The following is a 27,844-nucleotide window of genomic DNA, read 5'->3' as shown; positions in this document are numbered from 1 at the left end:
GTGTGCACTAAGAAATTGAGGAAAAAGATAACTAATATACAAGAGTTAGAGAGAAGAGAGATAGAGGGGAGAGGGGGAGAGGGAGGGAGGGAAGATGTAGGAGATTTAGGTCAGTCTTGATCCTACCCTCTCCAGTGTCTTGTGGTTCAGGTGTTTCCTGTAAGGGACTAGTGAAGGTTCAGTCATTTGGTCTGTCTTTTAGGAAGTAGAATTTTATGGAGAGCTTCAAGAAGCAGTCGTTTGTGCTGAAGGAGGGTGTGGAGTACCGGATAAAAATCTCTTTCCAGGTGAACAGAGAGATTGTGTCAGGCATGAAGTACATCCAGCACACCTACAGGAAAGGCGTAAAGATTGACAAAACTGACTACATGGTGGGGAGCTATGGCCCCCGGGCAGAGGAGTATGAATTCCTGACACCTGTGGAGGAGGCGCCCAAGGGCATGCTGGCTCGTGGAAGCTACAACATCAAGTCCCGCTTCACAGACGATGACAAGACTGACCACCTGTCCTGGGAGTGGAATCTCACCATCAAAAAGGAATGGAAGGACTGAGCCCCAGCTGGGAGGGGGCAGGGCGACGGACAGACAGAAGGACCGACATGCCCCACCCCACACCCCTCCCCACCCCAAACCAAAGTGCTGACAGAGCCCTCCCCCACCACCATCATTCCTCCTTTGTCCACCCTGGGGCAGCTCTGCCTGCCCCTCTTTCCCCCCCTCCTGCCCTCAGGCCCCTGTGGTCTCCAGTGTCATATTGCTGCTTTTGCCTGTGTAGTGGGGGTGGTTCCAGTCCAGACCTCCACCCACTGTGTCCCTCCAGGTTTCCTGTGCCCTCCCTTCCTCAGGCCCTGACTGGGCCCTGGCTTTTTTAAGGCAGTGGAACATTGTCTGGGTTGCCTAGCCTACCTTGTCTCTCCTGGCTGAGCTGGGCCACTCAGTTTGGGGCCCAGGCCAGTGTCCTCCAGTCCACTGCTCCCTGGCCAGGTCATTCATCACTGTCAGTCACTGTCTAACCATGATGCCTTAACATGTGGAACGTGTATTGGGGGCTGTCGCTAACTCTTAATCCCCTGTCTGCATGAGCATGTGGTCTCCCCTGTCCTTGCCTTGTCTGCCATCCCAATTTGGTGACCCACCTGAGGAGGCCTGGGGTGTGCTGCTGTTGCTTTCTGCCCTTGATATTTTTAATTTCACTTTTTATGCTTCTCCAAATAAACTCCATGATTTCTCTAGAGCTGTCTCTTGCTCAAAAGGGTTTCATGCAGATCAGGCTGGCCTTAAACTTGCTGTGAAGTTAAGGATGAGCTGAACCTCCCTGAGTGCTGGGATTACAGCCAAGCACTACCATGTCTGGTTTATGTGGTGCTTTGGATGGGACCCAAGGCTTTGTGGATGCTAGACCATCACTCTACCAACCAAGCTATGACCCTAGCCTATCTATAATTGTTTATGGAATTAATTTTCATCAGACTCTATTCCCAGTAAGTTCTTTCTCCTATAACTTCTGAAAGTTTTCATTTTTTTTCAGAATGCCTGCTTATTTTGAGTGAATTGTAAAATGTTTGTCAAAGATATCAATACAATCATTTACTTCTTATCTTGCTCTCTTTGAAATTGTGTGTGTGTGTGTGTGTGTGTGTGTAGTGCATCTATAGAGGTCAGAAGAGTACCTCAAGGTGTGTGTCCTCTCCTGCCACCTTTTGAGAAAGGATGTCTCTTGTCGTTTGACCACACCTTTATTACCCATTTGTTCAATGATGGACACCTGGATTGATTCCAGTTCATAGCTATTATGAATTAAATGTCTATAAACATGGTTGAGCAAATATCTCTGCAGTAAAGCATGAAGCATTTAGGGTAAATGCCCAGTAAGGAAATAACTGGGTCTGTTGGCATTTCTATATTCATATTTTTCAGGATTCTCCATATTGATTTCCATAGTGGTTGTACACATTTGCATTCCCACCACCAGTGAATGAGGGTCCCTCTTTCCCCATATCCTTGACAACATTTTTTTCACTTGACTTTAAAAAAAAAATATTTTTACTTCCAGGGAGAGAGAGAGAGAGAGAGAGAGAGAGACAGACAGACAGACAGACAGACAGACAGACAGAATGGGCATGCCAGGGCCACCAAGCACTGCAAATGAACTCTAGACACATGTGCCACCATGTGCATTTGGCTTACATGGGTCCTGGGGAGTTGAACCTGGACTCTTAGGCTTTGCAGGTGAATGCCTTAACCACTAAGCAATCTCTCCAGCCTGTCGTTTGATTTTTTTCACAATTTTTATTAACATTTTCCATGATTATAAAAAATATCCCATGGTAATACCCTCCCTTCCCCCCCGCACTTTCCCTTTTGAAATTCCATTCTCCATCATATTCCCTCCCCATCTCAAACATTGTAGTTACATATATACAGTACCAACCTATTAAGTACCCTCCTCCCTTCCTTTCTCTTCCCTTTAAATCTCCTTTTTAACTTACTGGTCTCTGCTACTAAGGATTTTCATTCTCACGCAGAAGCCCAATCATCTGTAGCTAGGATCCACATATGAGAGAGAACATGTGGTGCTTGGCTTTCTGGGCCTGGGTTACCTTACTTAGTATAATCCTTTCCAGATCCATCCATTTTTCTGCAAATTTCATAACTTCATTTTTCTTTACCGCTGAGTAGAACTCCATTGTATAAATGTGCCACATCTTCATTATCCACTCATCAGTTGAGGGACATCTAGGCTGGTTCCATTTCCCAGCTATTATAAATTGAGCAGCAATAAACATTGTTGAACACGTACTTCTAAGGAAATGAGATGAGTCCTTAGGATATATGCCTAGGAGTGCTATAGCTGGGTCATATGGTAGATCAATCTTTATCTGTTTTAGGAACCTCCACACTGACTTCCACAATGGCTGGACCAGATTGCATTCCCACCAGCAGTGTAGAAGGGTTCTTCTTTTTCCACATCCTCGCTAACATTTATGATCATTTGTTTTCATGATGGTGGCCAATCTGACAGGAGTGAGATGGAATCTCAATGTTGTTTTAATCTGCATTTCCCTGATGACTAGTGATGTAGAACATTTTTTTAGATGCTTATATGCCATTCATATTTCTTCCTTTGAGAATGCTCTATTTAGCTCCATAGCCCATTTTTTGATTGGCTTGTTTGACTCCTATATTATTTAACTTTTTGAGTTCTTTGTATATCCTAGATATTAATCCTCTATCAGATATATAGCTGGCAAAGATTTTTTCCCATTCTGTAGGTTGCCTCTTTGCTTTCTTCACTGTGTCCTTTGCAGGGCAAAATCTTTGTAATTTCATGAGGTCCCAGTGATTAATCTGTGGTTTTATTGCCTGAGCAATTGGGGTTGTATTCAGAAAGTCTTTACCAAGACCAATATGTTGAAGGGTTTTCCCTACTTTTTCCTCTAGCAGTTTCAGAGTTTCAGGTCTGATGTTAAGGTCTTTAATCCATTTGGACTTAATTCTTGTGCATGGAGAGAGAGAAAGATCTATTTTCATCCTTCTACAGATGTATATCTAGTTTTCCCAACACCATTTGCTGAAGAGGCTGTCTTTTCTCCAATGAGTATTTTTGGCACTTTTATCGAATATCAGGTGGCTATAGCTACCTGGACTTACATCTGGGTCCTCTATTCTGTTCCACTGATCTACATGTCTGTTTTTGTGCCAGTACCATGCTGTTTTTGTTACTATGGCTCTGTAGTATACGTTAAAATCAGGTATGGTGATACCACCAGCCTTATTTTTGTTGCTTCTTCCTCGTTTTTAACTCCTGTCCCTTTCCCATCTACATCCTCAGTACTTCCACTGTTGGTCTCACATTAGTCCCCCTCCCCCGCCCCAGGTTTACATATATGAGGGAAAACGGATCCCATTTTTGCATAGGGTGAGCTTGGTTTACTTAACATAATAAGATCTAATACTGTCTCTTTTAAAAACTCATAACTCAGCCAGGCGTGGTGGTGCAGCCTTTAATCCCAGCACTCAGGAGGCAGAGGTAGGAGGATCGCTGTGAGTTCGAGGCCACCCTGAGACTACATAGTGAAGTCCAGGTCAGCCTGAGCTAGAGTGAGACCCTACCTCGAAAACCAAAAAACAAAAACAAAAACCTCGTAACTCTACCATAACTTGTATACTGTTGTCTCCCCTATTTTCTCACAGGGTCTTAGTCTTATAGTTTTCCTTCCAAGTTTCCCGAACTTTCCTCTAAGAGCTTGCTTACTAAGATTCACTAATTGTGTTTGCAGCTCCCCCGCTTTCTTTTTCTCTTTTCTTTCCAAAAAGTTGTGCTCGTTTCCTTTTTAACCCTGCACTGTGATGAGGTTCCGTCTTTGGCACATGGTCTTGAGCACTGCTGGGTGGCTTTGGAGGGCATGGTGTTGTCTGATGGAAAACTACCGGGTGTTCAGCTGCCACCACTGCAGCCCCACTCACTCGGGCGGGCCGCGGGGGCCTGGAGTTGGCCCTCTCCGCCAGGGCGGTGGGCTGCCAGCTGCAGAAGCTCCCTCCTCCCGGGCCTTCCTTCCCTCCTCCCTAAACACCGCCTGATGGCGCAGCGCGGAGAGGACTTGACCCTCTGCTTTTCCTGGCAGGGCTTCTCGGGCATGCTGTCCCTGCTTGTGTCCTCATGTTCTAGTCTGGCTTTGTCCCCAAGCAGCCCAGAGGTGACCGCTGAGTGGTTTCCTGGCCACCAACATGAGAAAGACGTGAAAACTAAGGGGCTTTTGCACCTGGTAAGGGGAAAAACAAAACCCAACAAATTGACGTTCCCGACCTCAGACTTTCCTTCAAGTAGGAGCCCAGGGTGGAAATTTTCTGAATCACATCCTGCAAATATTTTCATCCTTAGCTTATTTTCTCAGAACATTCGTTGTTAGGAAGAAACAAACAGAAAAAAGAAGGGAAGAAAGAAGAGAAAAGCTAGAAGGATGCTGGGAAACCTGTACTCCTAGAAGCAGAGACAGGATGAAGGTAGTGCCCTAAATCTTACCTGCCCTTGAGTAACTGATGCTGGTATGTAAAGCCCATATCAACTGGCTTATTTTGGACAAGGAAAAAGCATGAAATGTTTTCCAGAGCAAAATAAAAAAAAGCTATTCAATTTTAAGAATAACTTGAATGCAGTCTGTTGCAGTCAGGTTCACAATGCTGACAGAAATCATCTAAGTAAGAACAGCTTTGGGGACAAAAAAGGGTTTTATTTTGGCTTACAGACTAGACAGAAAGTCCATGATGGCAGAGGGAAACAATGGCATGAGCAGAGGGTGGACATACCTCCTGGCCAACATAAGATGGACAATAGCAGCAGGAGAGTGTGCCAAACACTGGCAAGGGGAGCCATAACCTGTCCCCAACAATATACCACCTCCAGGAAGCATTAATTCCCAAATCTCCATCAGCTGGCAACCTAGCATTCAGAACACCTAAGTTTATGGGGGACACCTGAATCAAACCACCACATTCTGCCTCTGGCCACCATAAACTTATAACGAATCACGAGGTAAAATGCAATGCATTCAGTCCATCTTTACAAGTCCCCATAATTCTTATCAATCCAATTGATGTTCAAACATTACCATAGTCCAAGATCTTTTAACTGAGCCATAATACCAAAAAATTCCCAAAAAACTCATAATGACACAGAATAAGCACACTGAAAAAAATGGCACTGGGCATAACAAAGAAATATTCAACCGATACAAGATTTAAAACAACCAGGGAAAACATCAAACTCTGTAGCTCCAAGCCCAACAACTCTAGCCAGTGACACATCTCCAAGTCTGATCATTCTAACCAGCAACAAATCTCTGAGCTCCAATTCCACCCCTCCAGCTAGCTACTCACAGTCCTGGAAAACTTCATTTGGGGCTGGCAGCTCCTTGGCAGCCATCTTGTGGTCCTGACATCTCCACTGGGTCTCCCATGCAACCCACAGTTCATCCTCAGGGCTCCATCAGGTCTCCATGCAGGTATCCAGCAAACCTGCTTCATACTACTCATGGCCATTTCCAAAACACAAGACTGTGTTGCAAACTCAATGACCCTCTCTTTCCTGCACTTCTTATACTCCACAATACCAGGTGGGGTACAAATTTGTTAATCCAGGGGAGAATAAAGCAGACTTTGAAGAAAAGGACACTCCTTCAGCATTCTAGCCTCTTCAAAATACTGCATTCTTTCTGTTTTTCCAATGCAGTTCAGCTGGCCCAATCTCAATGGTTATAATCTCTCAATTACAGTTAAACAGGCAGAAGTTTGGGCCTAAATATTTCTTTCTTTGCTATATCCTTCTGCACCCACCAGTCCATTTCTATGCAATGCAGCCCTGCACAAATTCTCAGGACACAGGCATAACAGCAAGCCTCTCACACAAACTGCTTCTTGCCTAGTCCAGGTAAGCCTTTTCTCACTCTCACAAGCCAAACTTCATAGTCCATATTTCTTACTGCATTCAGGTCTTTTAACTCTGACCAGAATAGTCCATCAAGCTGTACTTATACTGCAAGGTGCCTCTTAGGCCAAGGTTTTACATCCTTCTACATTCCTCTTGAAAATCAGCTCCAAAAGGCCAAAGACACACAGGTGTCTAGCAGCAATCCCATTTCAGTACCAACTTTAGTGTTGCAGTCAGGTTCACATTGCTGGCAGAAATCACCTGGCCAAGAGCAGCTTTTGGGGAAAAAAAAGGCTTATTTTGGTTTACAGACTCAAGAGGAAGCTCCATGATGGCAGGAAAAAATGATGGCATGAGCAGAAGGTGGAAATCACCCCCTGGCCAACATAAGGTGGACAATGTCAACAGGAGAGTGTGTCAAACACTGGCGAGGGAATGCTGGTTATAATACCCATAACATATATATATATATATATGTTATGGGTATTATAATATATATAATATATATTATATATCATATTTATTATAATATATATATATAAGCCTGTCCCCAACAATAAACACCTCCAGAAGGCATTAATTCCCAAATCTCCATCAGCTGGGAACCTAGCATTCAGAACACCTAAGTTTATGGGGGACACCTGAATCAAACCACTGCACAGTCTAAAGATTAATGACCTTTTGGTAGTAAAATGAAATACTATTTATTACAGCTTACTTTTTTCTTTTCTGTTTTTATTTATTTTTATTTTTAATTTTTATTTATTTATTTATTTGAGAGTGACAGAGAGAAAGAGGCAGATAGAGAGTGAGAGAGAGAATGGGCGCACCAGGGCTTCCAGCCACTGCAAACGAACTCCAGACGTGGGCGCCCCCTTGTGTATCTGGCTAACGTGGGTCCTGGGGAATCGAGCCTCGAACCAGGGTCCTTAGGCTTCACAGGCAAGCCCTTAACCGCTACGCCATCTCTCCAGCCCTGTTTTTATTTTTTGAGGTAGGGTCTCACTCTAGCCAAGAGTGACCTGGAATTAACTATTTAGTCTCAGGCTGGCCTGAAACTCAGTGATCTTCCTACCTCTGCCTACCAAGTGCTGGGATCAAAGGTGTGTGTCATCACTCCCAGCTTACTTTTTGAGAAGTATCAAGTCTAAAACTTATTTCTAAAAATAAAGCTCTCTAACCTGAAACGTGTGAGCTACTCAATTTTAATATGATTTTTTTTGACAAGCTCTGCTTCCCTTGTGACAGAATGTCTCAGTTTGAGTCATCAGTGCACATTTATGAAATCTGACAACGCTGTTTTCTCACAGCCTTACACATTTGGGTCAAGGTGATGATTGGAGCATTGTCAAGGTGGAATAATTTGACAGGTTGGATGTGGGTGGTGAAGAACGATTACCTGGAGGTGGGAAAGAGTTGTAGAAGGAAGTGATGGAGGGCATGTGGCAATAAAGACATATTTATGGCCTTTACCATTCTGTCTGCCATGTAAGTTCATGGTTTCCAGAACGGCTAAGTCTAGTCCTTCACTCATTTTTTTTGTAATTAGGCTGGAAAGGGACTTTTTAAAAGCTACACCCAGGGTTCTGAAGCTGGAGCCACAAATCTGCTTGATCATATGTTCTGTACTCTTTTGTGTAAAAATATTTTTATTTATTTGATAGGGAGAGAGAGAGACAGACAGACAGTAGGTACAATAAGGACTTTTGTCACTGTAAACAAACTACAGATGAATGTGCCATGTGACTCTGTGTGGGTACTGGTGAGCCCAATCTGGGCCAGCAGGCTTTGCAGGCAAGTGCCTTGAATTGCTGCTTCATCTCTTCAGCCCATGTTCCACATTTCTCTACAAACTGTATTGTCTATTCTCTTAGTAATGACAGTTATCTTGGAGGATGTGACTTCCATGTTTCTATTATTGCTTATTAACTTTGTGCTCTATTTTCATAATAGTATATCGAGGCTGGGGTCTGAATGTTTCTGGAAGTTACTATCTAAGGAGGGAGGAGAAGAGACTTTCTTGTGGCTCCTGTGGGAAATGGCCTGCTGGCAGCCGGCTGTGTTACAGTGCAAGGAAGGCCTCAGGTGCGAATAGGGTTAACTGGCCTTATGTTCGCAAAAACATGCAGATCTATAAACTGCAATGACGTCTTTTCAAATGTGTGCCATACTGGGGGGGGGGGCGGTAAAAGAATAATTTCCAACCAGGGTGGTATTGTGCTAAAAGCAGATGGGAATGTTTTTAATGTGCCATGGTATGGGGTGGAGCATGAGAATGCCCAGCACTGCCATGAATTATTAAGATCTGCCAACGTCCTGGAACTTATGTGGTTGTTTCTCTGGACTGCAACATCCTTGCCTTTGGCCAGACCTAGACCCAGAGTCTGGCCAGCCACTGAGACCAGAAAACTAAATGGTTTCGTACATTACCAGCATCCAGTTCTTAGAAAAGAAGCAGACACTAGTTGAATGATTTAATTTAATTTCTCCATTAGCTTGCCATGTTCTTGGAATTTGTCTATTTATTGTTTACTGGGTTGATTACTATATGTTACTCATTTTAAAGCTATTTTTATTGAAAGTTCCATCAACATACACAATATACCATGATCATAATCCCTTCCTACCACCTTCCCATTTCCCCCTCTCAAATCTCCCCTCCATTGAATCCCTTCTTCTTTCCAACTAATCTATTTCGATGTCATCATTTTTTCTCTACTATTATGCAGGTCATGTGCAAGTAGCATGAACCACTGTGAGGTCATGACTATCAAGGCCACTTTGTGTCTGGAAGACAGCATTGTAAGCACTCCTTCCCTTTCCTTCCTTTGACTTGTTTATTCTTCTGCTACCTCTTCTGAAATGGTCCCTGAGCCTTGAATGGTGTCATAGAGATGTCTCATTTAATAATGACCACTCTACTGTCACTTCTCAGCATTTTGGTGAGTTTTGAGTCATCCCAGTGATTGCCACCATCTGAAAAGAGAAGCTTCTCTAATCATAAGTGAGAGTAGGATTAATATATAGGCATAACAAATGTTTTGAGGCAGTTTGGTGGCCAGAATATATGGCAGTTAGCCAAAGGTAGCAGTTCTCTCTTAGGGCTTATGACCTCCCCAGCCATAAGCTTTTGACTAGATTTTCAGTACCTGGCAGAAATTCCCTCTCATGGAGAAGTCCTCAAGTCCATGAAGAGAACAGTTTGGTTTCCCCATAACAGATATGCCACCATTGCACCAGTTGATACTTTTGCCCTAGCTGGCCAGCTTAGAGCTTTCAGAGTCCACTGTTGCTTAACACTGCTGGTGACTTTTCTGACCCAACAGGCTGCATAGCTCTTTCCAGACTCCCAACAGCTAGTCAACAAAGAGGAGGTTTCCAGCCCAGTTCCAGCTTAATTTCTCATTGATTTTCAATCCAAGCATGTGAAGTCTTTAGCCGTAAGTTCTTGTCATATAGTTCTGGTGGATAACTAAGAGCCTTGGCAATAGCCTGTACTGTTTTGGGGCCTCCCTGGAAAACAAATGTCTGGAAGATATCCCACTCCTGGCGCTGGCTTCTGTGCACAACGCTTCTACAAGATACTTCTGCCTAAACCCTCTCTCTCTCTCTTCCTTTTTTTCCAAGTAGAGTTTCATTCTAGCCTGACCTGGAATTCGCTCTGTATTCCCAGGCTGTCCTTGAACTCAGAGTGATCTTCTTCTTCTTCTTCTTCTTTTTTTTTTTTGTTTTTTCGAGGTAGGGTCTCACTCTAGCTCAGGCTGACCTGGAATTCACTATGGAGTCTCAGGGTGGCCTCGAACTCAGGGCCATCCTCCTACCTCTGCCTCCCGAGTGCTGGGACTAAAGGCGTGGACCACCACGCCCGGCTCACAGTGATCTTCTTACCTCTGCCTTCCAAGTGCTGGGATTAAAGCATGTGCCACCATGCCATCTCTCTCTCTCTCTCTCCATATATATAATATTATATATATGATATATATATACGTATATATATTATTGGCTAGAGAAGAAGTAGATTTCCACATGGCTTATTCATAAATCTTAAATTTTGGTTAACCTTCTTCCAACCCCACCTCTCTCCCACCCTTTCCCCTTAGGCCATTATCTCCCCAGTATTCTTCCCCTTGATTTACATACCTACTACAGCCTCCCATTAAGCTCTCCCTGTCTAGTTTCCTGGTCTCTATTATTGACTTTTATTCCAACTCACATACAAGTCTGAACCTTGGAAGCTATGATCCGTTTATGAATGAGAGCATGTGACATTTGACTTTCTGAGCCTGGTTACCTCACTTTATGTTACTTTTTTTTTTTTTTTTCAAGGTAGGGTCTCACTCTAGCCCAGGCTGACCTGGAATTCACTATGTAGACTCAGATGGCCTCAATATATTATTTCTTTATAATAATGCTGATGTCTTTTTTAGGTTGCTTCCGATCAGTGGTTCCTTAACTTTCATATGCCTTAGGATACCTGGAAATCTTGTTGAATATGGGTATTTCTGATTCAGTATGTGTGAAGTGGGTGCTCCAGTTTGCATTTCTAACAAGTTCTCAGGTGGTGCTCTGTGGCTGTCCCAGGGAACGCACTTTGAGAAGCACTGCTTTAGATACAAGATTTTTAGATTGAGTTTGAATCTTCTTTTTGCATGTGTATGTTTGTGTGGCATGTATGTGTGGGTTAATGTGTGTGTGGGCAGATGCATGAGCACATGTATGTGCACATGTACAAGGAGGCCAGAAATTAACATTAGGTTCCTCTCTCAATACTCTCCACTTTGTTTATTGAGTCAGGGTCTCTCACTGAAAGCACAGCTCACTAATTTGGCCCGTCTAATTAGCTATCTCCTGAGATTACAGGTGCATGCTGGACATTTACCTAGGTTCTGAACTCAGTCTGCATACTTGGTCAGAAAGTGCTTTAGTGACTAAGCCATTTCTATAGCCCTAAGTTAAATTCTTTTAAATGAATTTCTATATTATGGTCTTAAAATGGATATTTTTATTTTTATTTATTTATTTGTGTGGGTGTGTGCATGTCATGGCATGTGTGGAGGTTAGAGGACATCCTCAAAATGTCTGTATTTTTTTTCCACCTTCATTGAGGCAGGATCTTTTGATACTGTAAACGAGTGTTAGTCTAGTTGGCCCACAAGCTTTGGATTCTCCTGGCTCTGTCTCTCATCACATAGGCACACTGGGATCACAGATGCATGTGTCACTTTGCACTCAGTATTGCATGGTGCTAGAGAATCAAATTCAGGTTTTCAAGTTTTGTAAGAAAGCAACTTTAACTATAGAGCCATCTACTCAGCCCCTGCAATGTATAATTTTAATATAGGTCTCCAAGAAGTACAATACTATAAGTTCAAAGAACTGTCATCAATTTATAAGCTGTCAGAACTTAGCAACATTCTAGAAGATTTTTTTTTTTTTTTTGGTTTTTCAAGCTAGGGTCTCACTCTGGCTCAGGCTGACCTGGAATTCACTATGTAGTCTCAGGGTGGCCTCGAACTCATGGCAATCCTCCTACCTCTGCCTCCCAAGTGCTGGGATTAAAGGCGTGCGCCACCACGCCCGGCTCTCTAGAAGAATTTTAAGAGAGTGTGTTGACAATGTGACATCTTCTTCACCCATGGGTGGGTTTTGCCATGTCCTTGAAGGATTTGGAAGTTTCCAGGCCAGAGATGTTAGGGTTAAATATCTCACCACATACAGACAAGTTTTATTACATCCCACAGTCTAGATCTCACCACTGGTATACTGAGTGAGAAGAGATGACCTAGTAAGACCATATTCTGCTAATAATCTACATAACAGAGGTGCTGTAATGAGGAGCTGTTTCAGTGATTAATAAAATGAGCATTTGAGTTTCTTTCTGTTTGAAGAACAGCTGGTTGGAGTTAGTTTTGTTTGTGGTGAAGACATGGGAGAGATGTGTTTGTGACCCATTCTCATGCAGCCTGAGGGAAAATAAGTAGGTCAGATGGAAAGCTTGAGTTCCAGTCTCTTAAAATCTGGTACTTTGAAGAGGCAGCATGATAATTGCAGCTTAGCCCCTGGGTGCAAAGAGAAGTTCTATGTTTATCTGAGTATTGCTAGAGCTGACTAGCAAAAGTAGCTAATACTGAAGTAGCAACCAGCTTCAGTAGCTCTCTTTATCCTGCTTTGAGCTGGAGAGATAACTCCATGGTTAAAGGCATTTCCTTGAAAAGCTCGACTGCCTGGGTTCAACTCCCCAGGACCCATGTAAAGCCAGATGCACAAGGTGGTGCATATATCTGGAGTTCATTTTCAGTGGCTAGAGCCTCTGGCATGCTCATTCTTTCAGTCTTGCCCTCCTTGTAAATAAATAACAAACTAAAAAAAAATTAAAAAGTATTTATCCTGTCTTATTTTTTTTTAAATTTATTTGAGAGTGACAGACACAGAAAGACAGATAGAGGGAGAGAGAGAGAATGGGCGCGCCAGGGCTTCCAGCCTCTGCAAACGAACTCCAGACGCGTGTGCCCCCTTGTGCATCTGGCTAACGTGGGACCTGGGGAACCGAGCCTCGAACCGGGGTCCTTAGGCTTCACAGGCAAGCACTTAACCGCTAAGCCATCTCTCCAGCCCCTGTCTTATTTTTATCTGTAGTACTTGTTAGGATTTATACTTTATATTTATGTACTTAATCATCTTCCACCATGAATGCACAATTCCTGAGAGCTGGAAGAGTCTCCTGCTCACTGTTGCATCCTGCTGTGGTCTGAATGGGTAACGGCCCCCACAGGCTTATATGTTCAAACACTTGATATCAGTTGGTAGTACTGTTTTTGAAGGTTGTAGAACTTTCATTTGGCAGGGCCTCACTGGGGGAAGTGGGTTACTAGAAGCCTGTCTTACTCTCTCTTCTCTGCTGTTGTTATGCCTCCCATCATGATGTACTGTAACCTTGAACTATAAGCTGCAACAAACCCTTCCTCCCTTAAGTTGCTTCTTGTCAGGTATTTGGTCACAGAGTTGAGAAAAGTAGCTAATATGCATCCTCAGTATCAGATGGCCTTTGGCATGTAATTGCTGCTTGATAAATCCTTGAGAAGGGGGTGAGGAATGAATCTTATTCCAAAGTTGTCAACCCACTAGGAGATTTGACACTTTAGAGAAGCACACACCTTAAATGGTGTGGGTATACAGGACTATTTTGTATCAGCAGTGTGGGACACCATTAGTGATGTTCTAATGCTGTTATTAAGAACAACAAATAGAGGAGTTCAGGCAGAGAAGGAGAAAGGCAGTGTACTGAATGCTCTGAGTCACTGAACTTCTTATAATTATTGGTTCGACTGTAAAATTCATAAAACATCTCAACCTATTTTAACAACTTTCCTTCCCCCGGCACAAGTTTTCAAGTCCATGGCCTTATTTCTGGGTTAAAGCATCACAAATAATTGCCCTGGTAGGTAGCATTATTGGCCACCAGACCTTAATGAATGTTAGCCGAGGGTCTTCATGATGCCACTGTGCCAATCACTGACTTGGCTCAGCAGAAGAGAGGGACTGAACATAACTCCTCTGTGAAAACTTTCAAAGTTTTGTGGTTTTTATATTTTGATGATAACTAAAAGATGAAATTTGAACATCTTGTAGGCTATCAGGATGATCTATTCAGAACTAAATTCTCCCAGAGTAACCAGTGCTCATGTATCCTCTGTTTCTGTTGTTGATGTTTGTTCTTTTTGTAAAAAAAAAAAAAAAAAGTATTTTATTTATTTATTTAAGAGAGAGAGAGAGAGAGAGAGAGAGAAAGAGAGAGAGAATGGGTGTGCCAGGGCCTCCAGTCATTGCAAATGAACTGCAAATCATGTGCCCCCTTGTGCATCTGGCTATGTGGGCCCTAGAGAATTGAACTGGGATCTTTTTTCTTTGGTAAGGCAAATAACTTAAGTGCTAAGCCATCTTTCCAGCCTTTTTTATTTTTTTGAGACAAGGTGTTTAAATGTCCCCAATAGACTCATGTGTTATATTTATTTATTTGTTTACTTATTTATTTATATTAAAAAGCTTGTGTCTAGCCACCTGGCTGAAGGACGCATAACTGGGGGTGGATCTAGATTTCTAGCCTAAATGTATGCAGAGTGGTTGAACTCTGCCTGGGGTTCCCTATTGTTTGGACCCATGCTTGTTTGCGTGCTTTTGGTGGTGTTGGTGGTAGTTTTTCTCTCTCATAGATCTGTGAAAGAGAACCAGCCTCTTTTGGCATTATGGAACCTCCCCTGGATCTGTAAGCCTGAAGTAAATCCCATAAACTGTCTGGTTTGGAGGTTCATGTCAGCAGCATAGCCCAGGCTGGCCGGGAACCATCCATCTGTCTCAGCTTCCCCAGTGTTGGATTACAGGTGCACACACTGTGCTCACCTGCATTTGCGTTTATGGCTATTGTGCTGGGGTCAGACATTATGAGAAATGTGTGAATTTATGAGATAAAAGCCAGAGGCAGCTTGCTGCGTGGCAACACACCTGTGACAAGTGAAGATGATCAATATGGAGACCTAGATGCAGGAGCACGGACTGATCACGTAGGTCCTCTGATGACACACCGCTGCAGGGACTCAGCTAAGGCAGAGCTAGTGGAGGTGGGGAGAGGAAGAAATGGCACATCGTATCTGTCTGGCTTGGTGGCTGTCTCTTGAGGGCGGGGTTAGGATGGCGAGGGTAGAGGAGTTACACAAGGATAACACCCAGCACTTCTCAAGACTAAGCAATGATGAAACTTTCCCTACAGAAAAATAGCTGGTATTAGTGCATTACTTCTATAGCAATGTTACTTGAAGATGTACGTATACAAAATTCAGCAATGTTTTATTAGTTTTATAAAACATTTGAGCTGGGTGGTACATGTTATTAATCCTAGCACTCAGGAGGCAGAGGTAGAAGAATCGCTCAGAGTTTGAGACCAGCTTGAGGCCGAGTGAGTTCCAGGTTAGCCTGGACTAGAGCGAGCCCCTACCTTAAAAAAAAAAAAAAAAAGCAAAGAAAAGGAAACATTTACTAGTTAAATGTAAATTATAAAGTTGTTTATAAAATCATATGTTAATTCTAAATTAAACCTGACAAATGGTACTTTTGTTGTTGTTAGTTTTTCAAAGTAGGGTCTTGCTCTAGCCCAGGCTGACCTGGAATCCACTATGTAGTCTCAGGGTGGCCTTGAACTCACAGTGATCCTCCTACCTCTGCCTCCCAAATACTGGGATTAAAGGCGTGTGCCACCATGCTTGGCTTGGTACTTTTTTTTTTTTCTAAATAGTTTATTTTTATTTATTTGCAAGCAGACAGACATAGGCAAAAGAGAGACAGGCTGGAGGCTGGAAAGATGGTTTAGCAGTTAAGGCACATGCCTATGAAGCCTAAGGATAGAGATTTGATTCTCCAGGTCCCACGTAGGCCAGATGCACATGGTGGCGCCTGTGTCTGGAGTTCATTGGCAGTGGCTGGAACTCCTGGCATAGCCATTCTCTCTCTCTCTCTTTCTCTCCTTCTCTTTCTGTCTGCAATAAATAAAAAAAAAAATCTTAAAAAGAAAGGAGAGACAGACAGAGAGAATGAGTAGACTAGGGTCTGAGCCACTGCAAACAAACTCCAGATGCATGTACCACTGTGTGCATCTGGCTTTATGTGGGTTCTGGGGAACTGAACCTGGGCCCTGGTGGCAAGCACCACTGAGCCATCTTTGCAGCCATGATGTTTTGATAAAACAAAATCACTACTTGCAAACTAAATGTGGTACATATTGCTACAGTTTAGGATTAAAAAAATTATTGGCGTGTGTGTGTAGGGTGGGGATGGAGTTGGCCAGAGACTCTTACTGCAGCAAACAAATGTTCATCTGGTTTTACATGGCTAGCTGGGGAATTGAACTTAGGCTGGCAGGCTTTGAAAGTAAGCACTTTTAGTCACCAAGCCCTCTCCCCAGCTCTCAGTTTATGTATTTTGAATTAGAAATAGGAAAGTGGTAGAAGTATTATCAGTAAATAGTTCACTAATAGCCCAAACATATGCAAAATCTTTTAAGTAGAATCCTTGTATGTCTCGAGTTTAAGATACTTATTTTAGGACTCATTTCAAGGATTACTTCATTTGAAGGCAGTCAGAAAACCAACTCAATTTGACATTCTTCTTGTGGATCTGTGTAGAGCTCTGTCACCCAATGTCCCTTGTGACATTGTGGTTTGTATGTGTTTATCCTTGAAAGCAATTTTAAGTATTGTCCTCAGAGGCTCAGTGGATAAAGTGGTTGCTGAATGAACATGAGGACCTGAGTTCAGATCCCCAGAACCTGTGTAAAGCTGGACAAGGCAGGGCACATCTGTAATCTCAATGTGCCTATGGTGAGATGGGAGGTGAAGACAGGAGAACCTCTTGGAAACTCATGGACCAGCCAGCCTAGTGTACACAGCAGTGAACAACACGAGACTCTTCTCAAGCAAGGAGACAGATGACAGCCAGTGACCAAGGCTGTCCTCTGACCTCCACACATGCACCGTGGCACAAGCATTCACGCATACATGTCATACATACACATATATAGTCTTTTTCTAGCTTGTGGGCCTCTGCTACTGGTTATTGGTTTCAGATCACACACAAGTCCATACATTTGTAGCTAGGATACATACACATATAAGAGAGAACATGTGACATCTGGCTTTCTGGGCCTGGGTTATTCTTTCCAGGTCCATCCATTTCCCTGCAAATTTCATTTTTCTTTACCACTGAATAGAACTCCATTGTGCAGATGTACCACATCTTTATTATCCATTCATCAGTGGATGGACATCTAGGATAGTTCCATTCCCTAGATATTGTGAATAGAGTAGCAATAAACATGGTTGTGCAAGTATCTCTAACGTAGTGAGAAGAGTCATTAGGATATATGCTTAGGAATGCTATATCTGGATCATATGGCAAATCTATTTTTAGCTGTCTCAAGAACCTCCACACTGATTTCCATAATGGCTGTACCAGTTTACATTCCCACCAACAGTGCAAAAGGGTTCCTCTTTTACCACAACCTGGCCAACATTTATTGTAATGTTTTCTTGATGGTAGCCATTCTGATGGGAGAGAGATGGAATCTCGAGGTAGTTCTGATTTGCATTTTCCTGATGGCTAAGGATGTAGAACACTTTTTTAGATGTTTATATGCCATCTGTATTTCTTCTGTTGAGAACTCTCTATTTAGCTCCATAACCCATTTAAAAAAATTTTTTTGTTCATTTTTATTTATTTATTTGAAAATGACAGAGAGAGAAGGAGAGAAAGAGACAGATAGAGAGGGAATGGGCGCGCCAGGGTTTCCAGCCACTAAAAACAAACTCCAGACACGTGAGCCCCCTTGTGCATCAGGCTAACGTGGTCCTGGGGAAACGAGCCTTAACCGGGATCCTTAGGCTTCACAGGCAAGTGCTTAACCACTAAGTAATCTCTCCAGACCCCCCAACACATTTTTAAAAATTTTTTATTAGCATTATCCATGATTATAAAAAAATATCCCATGGTAATTCCCTCCCTCCCCCCCACACTTTCCCCTTTGAAATTCCATTCTCCATCATATTATCTACCCATCAGAATCATTGTACTTATATATATATACAATATCAAACTATTAAGTACCCTCCTCCCTTCCCTTTAAATCTCCTTTTTAACTTACAGGCCTCTGCTACTAAGGATTTTCATTCTCACGCAGAAGCCCAATCATCTGTAGCTAGGATCCACATATGAGAGAGAACATGTGACGTTTGGCTTTCTGGGCCTGGGTTACCTCACTTAGTATAATCCTTTCCAGATCCATCCATTTTTCTGCAAATTTCATAACTTCATTTTTCTTTACCGCTGAGTAGAACTCCATTGTATAAATGTGCCACATCTTCATTATCCACTCATCAGTTGAGGGACATCTAGGCTGGTTCCATTTCCCAGCTATTATAAATTGAGCAGCAATAAACATTGTTAAACACGTACTTCTAAGGAAATGAGATGAGTCCTTAGGATATATGCCTAGGAGTGCTATAGCTGGGTCATATGGTAGATCAATCTTTAGTTGTTTTAGGAACCTCCACACTGATTTCCACAATGGCTGGACCAGATTGCATTCCCACCAGCAGTGTAGAAGGGTTCCTCTTTTTCCACATCCCCGCCAACATTTATGATCATTTGTTTTCATGATGGTGGCCAATCTGACAGGAGTGAGATGGAATCTCAATGTAGTTTTAATCTGCATTTCCCTGATGACTAGTGCCATAGAACATTTTTTTAGATGCTTATATGCCATTCGTATTTCTTCCTTTGAGAATGCTCTATTTAGCTCCATAGCCCATTTATTTATTTATTTATTTATTTGAGAGCGACAGACACAGAGAGAAAGACAGATAGAGGAAGAGAGAGAGAATGGGCACGCCAGGGCTTCCAGCCACTGCAAACGAACTCCAGACGCGTGCGCCCCCTTATGCATCTGGCTAACGTGGGACCTGGGGAACCGAGCCTCGAACTGGGGTCCTTAGGCTTCACAGGCAAGCGCTTAACCGCTAAGCCATCTCTCCAGCCCCATAGCCCATTTTTTGATTGGCTTGTTTGACTCCTTATTATTTAACTTTCTGAGTTCTTTATATATCCTAGATATTAATCCTCTATCAGATATATAGCTGGCGAAGATTTTTTCCCATTCTGTAGGTTGCCTCTTTGCTTTTTTCACTGTGTCCTTTGCAGTGCAAAATCTTTGTAATTTCATGAGGTCCCAGTGATTAATCTGTGGTTTTATTGCCTGAGCAATTGGGGTTGTATTCAGAAAGTCTTTACCAAGCCGGGCGTGGTGGCGCACGCCTTTAATCCCAGCACTCGGGAGGCAGAGGTAGGAGGATCACCGTGAGTTTGAGGCCACCCTGAGACTCCATAGTGAATTCCAGGTCAGCCTGGGCTAGAATGAGACCCTACCTTGAAAAAGAAAAAAAAAAAAAAAGAAATAAAGAAAGTCTTTACCAAGACCAATATGTTGAAGAGTTTCCCCTACTTTTTCCTCTAGCAGTTTCAGAGTTTCAGGTCTGATATTAAGGTCTTTAATCCATTTGGACTTAATTCTTGTGCATGGTGAGACAGAAGAATCTATTTTCATCCTTCTGCAATATATATCCAGTTTTCCCAACACCATTTGCTGAAGAGGCTGTCTTTCCTCCAATGGGTATTTTGGGCATTTTTATCAAATATCAGGTGGCTATAGCTACTTGGGCTTACATCTGGGTCCTCTATTCTGTTCCATGGATCTACATATCTGTTTTTGTGCCAGTACCACGCTGTTTTTGTTACTATGGCTCTGTAGTATAGGTTAAAATCAGGTATGGTGATGCCACCAGACTTATTTTTGTTGCTCAGAATTATTTTAGATATTCTAGGTTTTTTTGTGATTCCAAATGAATTTTTGGATAGTTTTTTCTATTTCCATGAAGAATGCTTTTGGAATTTTTGATAGGGATTGCATTAAATGTGTAGATTGCTTTGGGTAGGATTGCCATTTTCACAATATTGATTCTTCCAATCCAGGAACAGGGGATGTTTCTCCACTTTCTAGTGTCTTCTGCACTTTCTCGCATGAGTGTTTTAAAGTTCTCATTGTAGAGATTCTTTACTTCCTTGGTTAGGTTTATTCCAAGGTACTTTATTATTTTTTTGATGCAATTGTGAGTGGGAGTGATTCTCTGATTTCATCCTCTATGTGTTTGTTGTTAGCATATATGAAGTCTACTGATTTCTGTGTATTTATTTTGTATCCTGCTACATTGCTGTAGGTTTTGATCAGCTCTAACAGTTTGCTAGTAGAGTCCTTTATGCATAGAATCATGTCATCTGCAAATAATGATAACTTGATCTCTTCCTTTCCAATTTGTATCCCTTTTATGTGTGTCTTTTGCCTTATTGCTATGGCTAAGACTTCCAGAACTATATTAAATAAAAGTGGGGACAGTGGACACCCTTGTCTTGTTCCTGATTTTAGTGGAAAAGCTTCCAGTTTTTCCCCATTTAGTAATACGTTGGCTGTAGGCTTGTCATAAATAGCTTTTATTATATTGAGATATGTTCCTTCTATTCCCAGTCTCTGTAGGACTTTTATCATGAAGGGATGTTGGATTTTGTCAAATGCTTTCTCTGCGTCCAACGAGATAATCATGTGACTTTTGTCCTTCAACCCATTTATATAATGTATTACATTTATAGATTTGCGTATATTGAACCATCCCTGCATCACTGGGATAAAGCCTATTTGGTCAGGGTGAATGATCTTTTTGATATACTCTTGTATTCTGTTTGCCAGTATTTTGTTGAGAATTTTTGCATCTATGTTCATGAGGGAGATTGGTCTGTAATTTTCTTTTTTTGTTCTATCTTTGCCTGGTTTTGGTATCAGGTTAATGCTGGCCTCATAGAAGGAGTTTGGTAGAATTCCTTCTTTTTCTATTTCCTGAAAAAGCTTAAGAAGCAATGGTGTTAGCTCTTCCTTAAAGGTCTGGTAAAATTCAGCAGTGAATCCATCTGGGCCTGGGCTTTTTTTAGTTGGGAGATTTTTGATAACTGTTCGGATCTCCATGCTTGTTATAGGTCTATTTACGTGATTAATCTCATTTTGATTTAATTTATGTAGGTCATATAGATCAAGGAAATCATCCATTTCTTTCAGATTTTCATACTTTGTGGAGTATATGCTCTTATAGTATGTCCCTATGATTTTTTGAATTTCTCTGGCATCTGTTGTGATGTTACCTTGTTCATCTCCGGTTTTATTAATTTGTTTCTCTTCTCTCTTTCTTTTGGTCAGATTTGCTAAGGGTTTATCAATCTTGTTTATCCTTTCAAAGAACCAACTCTTTGTTTCATTAATTCTTTGGATTGTTTTTTTTTTGTTTCTATTTCATTAATTTCTGCCCTAATCTTTATTATTTCTTCCCGCCTACTGATTTTTGGTTTGCCTTGTTCTTCTTTTTCCAAGGCTTTAAGGTGAAGCATTAGGTCGTTTACTTGCGACCTTTCTAATTTCTTAATATAGGCACTTAAGGCTATAAATTTACCTCTTAGAGCTGCCTTCATTGTGTCCCAGATATTTTGGTATGTCACAAATCTCATTATCGTTTGACTCTATAAATTTTTTGATTTCCTTCTTGATTTTTTCATTGACCCATTCATCATTTAGTAGTGTATTGTTTAGTTTCCATGATTTTGTGTATGCTCTATAGCCTTTTTTGCTACTGATTTGTAGTTTAATTGCATTGTGGTCAGATAGTATGCTGCTGGAACTGCTGCTGCTAAAGGTGTCGGTGGTGGGTCTGTACCCGCTGCTTAGCTGAAGCTGCTGCTGCTAGGTCCACTGCTGCTGCTGCCTCTGCTGCTGCTGCTGTAGCTGCCACTGCTGGAGCCACCGCTGCTGCTGAAGCTGCTGCTGCTGGGTCCATTGCCGCTGCTGCCACTGAGGCTGCTGCTGCTGGATCTGCTGCTGCTGCCTCTGGAGCTGCTGCTGCTGGGTCTGCTGGTCTTGCCACTACTGGATCTGCTGCTGCTGGGGCCACTGTTTCCGGTGCCAGAGCCTCTGATGTTGCTGCAAGACTCTGCTCCTGCTTGGGTCCCACTGTTGGCTCAAGTTGGCATGGCCGGGTCCCAGGACACTGCTCTGTTCGCTGGAGCTGGGCTCAGGTGGTGTGGGAGGGGAGGGAGCTGCAGCTGGTGTGGTTCTTTCGCTGTTCCACGTGTTCTTCTACCTCGTGGTCTGCTCCTCTATTGCTCACTGCCGCTCACCCTTCACATTTCCTGAGTTGCGGAGAGCTCCCGTGTGAGTGGATAATCCCTGCACCTGGCTTTTCCTGCAGCTGGAGCCGAGTCTGGCGGCTTTCTTATGCGCCGCCACCTCCGCCACAGTTGGCGGAGCTGCTGGGGCCACTTTTGCCGGCCTGTCCTGTCTCTGGATGCTCTGGATCTCTTCTACTTCTCCACTGCTGCTTCAATTTCCTATACACCTCACTTTTTAGTAAAAGTGTATATTTTGTTGAGTTTTTTTGGTCTTTTATCCCCCCTAGGCTGCTTTGGCACGGTACCTACGCTGCCATCTTAACCGGAATCCCCCATAACCCATTTTTGATTGTGTTGTTTGATTTCTTATTGATCTGCTTTTTGAGTTCTTTGTATATTCTGGATATTAATCCTCTGTCAGATGTGTAACTGACAAAGATTTTCTCCCCTTCTGTAGGTTGTCTCTTTGCTCTATTCAGTGTCCTTTGCTGTACAAAAGCTTTGTAATTTCATGAGATCTCAGTAGTTGATTAGTGGTTTTATTTTCTGAGCAATTGGGGTTATATTCAGAAAGTTATTACCTATGCCAATATGTTGAAAGTTTCCCCCTACCTTCTCCTCTAGCAATTTCAGGGTTTCAGGTCTGATATTAAGGTCCCTGATCCACTTGGATTTGATTCTTATGCATGGGGAAAGACAGGGATCTGTTTTCATCTTTCTACATATAGATGACCAGTTTTCCCAGCACCACTTGTTAAAGAGGCTGTCTTTTCCCCAATGAATATTTTTGGCATTTTTGTCAAAAATCAGATAGCTGTAGCTGCCTGGATTAACATCTGGGTCCTCTATTCTGTTCCATTGATCTACATGTCTGTCTTTGTGCAATACCATGCTGTTTTTGTTACTATGGCTTTGTAATATAGCTTAAAAATCAGGTATGGTGATACCACCAGGCTTATTTTTGTTACTCAAACTTGTTTTGGCTATTTGAGATTTTTTGTGCTTCCAAATGAAATTTTGGATTTTCTTTTCTATTCCTGTGAAGAATGCCATTAGACTTTTAATGGGGATTGCATTAAATGTGTAGATTGCTTTTGGTATGATTGACATTTTCACAATATTGATTCTTCCAATCCAAGAACATGGGATATCTTTCCATTTCTTTGTGTCTTCTGCAATTTCTCACTTGAGTGTTTTAAAGTTCTCATTTTATAGCTCCTTCACTTCCTTTGTTAAGTTTATTCCAAGGTATTCTATTTTTTTGAGGCAAGTGTGAATGGGAGAGATTCCCTAATTTCATTCTTTGCACATTTGTTGTTAGTATATAGGAAAGCTACTGATTTCTGTGTATTTATTTTGTATCCTTCTATGTTGCTAAAGGTGTTTATCAGCTCTAACAGTTAGCTGCTAGAGTTTTTAGGGTCTTTCATGTATAGAATCATATCATCTGCAAATAGTGATAATTTGATCTCTTCCTTTCCAATTTGTATCCCTTTTATGAGTGTAAGACTTCCATCACTATATTAAATAAAAGTGGGGACAGTGGACATCCTTGTCTTGTTCCTGAATTTAGTGGAAAAACTTTGAGTTTTTCACCACTTAGTATTATGTTGGCTGTAGTTTGTCATAAGTAGCTTTTGTTATATTGAGATATGTTCCTTCTAGTCCCAGTTTCTGTAATACTTTTACCATGAAAGGATGTGGGATTTTGTCAAATGCTTTTTCTGCATCTATCGAGATGATCATGTGATTTTTGTCCTTCAGACCATTTATATGATGTATTACATTTATTTATTTGTGTATGTTGAACCATACCTGCATCCTTGGGATAAAGCCAACTTGGTCAGGGTGAATAATCTTTTTGATATACTCTTGTATTCTGTTTGCCAATATTTTGTTCAGAATTTTTGCATCTATGTTCATGAGGGAGATTGGTCTGTAATTTTCTTTTTTGGTTCTGTCTTTGCCTGGTTTGGTATGAGGGTGATGCTGGCTTCATAGAAAGAGTTTGGTAGAAGTCCTTTCTTTTCTATTTTATGGAAAAGTTTGAGAAGCACTGGTGTTAGTTCTTCCATGAAGGTCTGGTAAAATTCATCAGTGAATCCATCTGACCCTGGGCTTTTTTTAGTTGGGATACTTTTTATAACTGCTTAGGTCTCTGTACTTGTTATAGGTCTATTTAAATGCTTTATCTCTTCTTGATTTAATTTTGGTAGGTCATATAAATCAAGGAAATCATTCATTTCTTTCAGATTTTCGAACTTAGAGGCATATATATTCTTAAAGTATGTCCTTATAATTGTCTGAATTTCTTTGATATCTGTTGTAGTGGTGCCTCTTTCATCTCTAATTTTATTAATTTTTGTATCTTCTCTCTTTATTCTGGTCAAATTTGCTAAGGATTTATCAATCTTGTTTATTCTTTCAAAGAACCAACTATTTGTTTCACTGATTCTTTGAATTGTTTTTTTGGTTTCCATTTCGTTAATTTCTGCCTCACCTGTATGATTTCTTCTCGTCTACTGCTTTTTGGTTTGCCTTGTTCTTCTTTTTCCAAGGCCTTAGGGTGGAGCATTAAATTGTTTATTTGTGAGCTCTCTAAATTCTTAATATAGGCACATGGAGCTATAAATTTCCTTCTTAGGACTATCTTCATTGTGTCCCAAAGGTTTTGGTATGTTGTATTGTCATCATTTGATTCAATGAATTTAATGATTTCTTCAATGACCCACTGACCATTCAATAGTGTACTGTTTAGTATCCAAGAATATCTGTATGCTCTGATGATTTTCTTGTTGCTGATTTGCAGTTTAATCAAATTGTGGTCATATATAGTACAAGGGATTATTTCAATTTTCCTATAATTGTGGAGATTTGCTTTTTTCTTATTTATTTATTATTTTATTTTCACAATTTTTATTAACATTTTCCATAATTATAAAAAATATCCCATGGAAATACCTCCCTCCCCCACATGTTCCCCTTTGAACTTCCGTTCTTCATCATATTACCTCCCCATCTCCATCATTGCACTTACATATATACAGTACCAACCTATTAAGTACCCTCCTCCCTTTCTTTCTCTTCCCTTTATATCTCCTTTTTAACTTACTGGCCTCTGCTACTAAGGATTTTCCTTTTCATGCAGAAGCCCAATCATCCGTAGCTAGGATCCACATATGAGGGAGAACATGAGGCTCTTGGGTTTCTGGGCCTGGGTTACCTCACTTAGTATAATCCTTTCCAGATCCATCCATTTTTCTACAAATTTCATAACTTCATTTTTCTTTACTGCTGAGTAGAACTCCATTGTATAAATGTGCCACATCTTCATTATCCACTCATCAGTTGAGGGACATCTAGGCTGGTTCCATTTCCCAGCTATTATAAATTGAGCAGCAATAAACATGGTTGAGCACATACTTCTAAGGAAATGAGATGATTCCTTCGGATATATGCCTAGGAGTGCTATAGCTGGGTCATATGGTAGATCAATCTTTAGTTGTTTTAGGAACCTCCACAATGATTTCCACAATAGCTGGACCAGATTGCATTCCCACCAGCAGTGTAGAAGGGTTCCTCTTTTACCACATCCCCGCCAACATTTATGATCATTTGTTTTCATGATGGTGGCCAATCTGACAGGAGTGAGATGGAATCTCAATGTAGTTTTAATCTGCATTTCCCTGATGACTAGTGCCGTAGAACATTTTTTTAGATGCTTATATGCCATTCGTATTTCTTCCTTTGAGAATGCTGTATTTAGCTCCATAGCCCATTTTTTGATTGGCTTGTTTGATTCCTTATTATTTAACTTTTTGAGTTCTTTGTATATCCTAGATATTAATCCTCTATCAGATATATAGCTGGTGAAGATTTTTTCCCATTCTGTAGGTTGCCTCTTTCCTTTTTTCACTGTGTCCTTTGCAGTGCAGAATCTTTGTAATTTCATGAGGTCCCAGTGATTAATCTGTGGTTTTATTGCCTGAGAAATTGGGGTTGTATTCAGAAAGTCTTTACCAAGACCAATATGTTGAAGAGTTTCCCCTACTTTTTCCTCTAGCAGTTTCAGAGTTTCAGGTCTGATGTTAAGGTCTTTAATCCATTTGGACTTAATTCTTGTGTATGGAGAGAGATGAATCTATTTTCATCCTTCTACAGATGTATATCTAGTTTTCCCAACACTGTTTGCTGAAGAGGCTGTCTTTTCTCCAATGAGTATTTTTGGCACTTTTATCGAATATCAGGTGGCTATAGCTACCTGGACTTACATCTGGGTCCTCTATTCTGTTCCACTGATCTACATGTCTGTTTTTGTGCCAGTATCACACTGTTTTTGTTACTATGGCTCTGTAGTATAGGTTAAAATCAGGTGTGGTGATACCACCAGCCTTATTTTTGTTGCTCAGTATTATTTTAGATATTCTAGGTTTTTTTGTGATTCAAAATGAATTTTTGGATGGTTTTTTTCATTTCCATGAAGAATGCCTTTGGAATTTTGATAGGGATTGCATTAAATGTGTAGATTGCTTTTGGTAAGAATGCCATGTTTACAATATTGATTCTTCCAATCCAGGGACAAGGGATGTTTCTCCACTTTCTAGTGTCTTCTGCACTTTCTCGCATGAGTGTTTTAAAGTTCTCATTGTAGAGATTCTTTACTTCCTTGGTTAGGTTTATTCCAACGTACTTTATTTATTTATTTATTTATTTATTTATTTATTTATTTATTTTTTGATGCAATTGTGAGTGGGAGTGATTCTCTGATTTCATCCTCTGTGTGTTTGTTGTTAGCATATATGAAGGCTACTGATTTCTGTGTATTTATTTTGTATCCTGCTACATGGCTATAGGTTTTTATCAGCTCTGACAGTTTGCTAGTAGAGTCTTTAGGGTACTTTATGTATAGAATCATGTCATCTGCAAATAATGATAACTTGATCTCTTCCTTTCCAATTTGTATCCCTTTTATGTGTGTCTCTTGCCTTATAGCTATGGATAAGACTTTCAAAACTATATTAGATAAGACTGAGAACAGTGGACACCCTTGTCTTGTTCCTGATTTTAGTGGAAAAGCTTCCAGTTTTCCCCCATTTAGTAATGTATTGGCTGTAGGCTTGTCATAAATAGCTTTTATTATATTGAGACATGTTCCTTCTTTTCCCAGTCTCTGTATGACTTTTATCATAAAGGGATGTTGGATTTGTCAAATCCTTTCTGTGCGTCTAATGAGATGATCATGTGATTTTTATGCTTGAACCCATTTATATAATGTATTACATTTATAGATTTGCATATATTGAACCATCCCTGCATCTTTTGGATAAAACCTATTTGGTCAGGGTGAATGATCTTTTTGATATATTCTTGTATTCTGTTTGCCAATATTTTGTTACGAATTTTTGCATCTATGTTCATGAGGGAGATTGGTCTGTAATTTTCTTTTTTTGTTCTATCTTTGCTTTGTTTTGGTATCAGGGTGATGCTGGCTTCATAGAAGGAGTTTGGTTGAATTCCTTCTTTTTCTATTTCCTGGAAAAGCTTAAGAAACAATGGTGTTACCTGTTCCTTGAAGGTTTTGTAAAATTCAGCAGTGAATCCATCTGGGTCTGGGCTT

At 41.1% G+C, this 27,844-nt stretch overlaps 1 protein-coding gene and 1 pseudogene across 1 annotated transcript; both read left to right on the top strand.

Moving 5' to 3' along the window:
- The first annotated feature begins 215 nt into the window (after positions 1 to 215).
- On the top strand, positions 216 to 1,166 carry LOC123462172 (rho GDP-dissociation inhibitor 1-like). The gene has a single exon (XM_045154769.1). It carries the CDS (start codon positions 216 to 218, stop codon positions 549 to 551), a length of 336 nt encoding a protein of 111 aa, XP_045010704.1. The 3' UTR covers positions 552 to 1,166.
- Positions 1,167 to 4,579: 3,413 nt separating this feature from the next.
- LOC101618214 overlaps positions 4,580 to 27,844 on the top strand; it is a 31,435-nt pseudogene continuing 8,170 nt past the window's right edge.

Source organism: Jaculus jaculus, chromosome 7 (assembly GCF_020740685.1).
Source record: "Jaculus jaculus isolate mJacJac1 chromosome 7, mJacJac1.mat.Y.cur, whole genome shotgun sequence".
NCBI classification, from domain to species: Eukaryota; Metazoa; Chordata; class Mammalia; order Rodentia; family Dipodidae; genus Jaculus; species Jaculus jaculus.
Note: the sequence above shows the minus strand (reverse complement) of the source record. Positions and strands in the feature narration are given on the sequence as shown.

Excerpts from the sequence above, each read along its gene's own strand:
- LOC123462172 (XM_045154769.1), top strand. The coding sequence starts at position 216 with ATGGAGAGCTTCAAGAAGCAGTCGTTTGTGCTGAAGGAGGGTGTGGAG.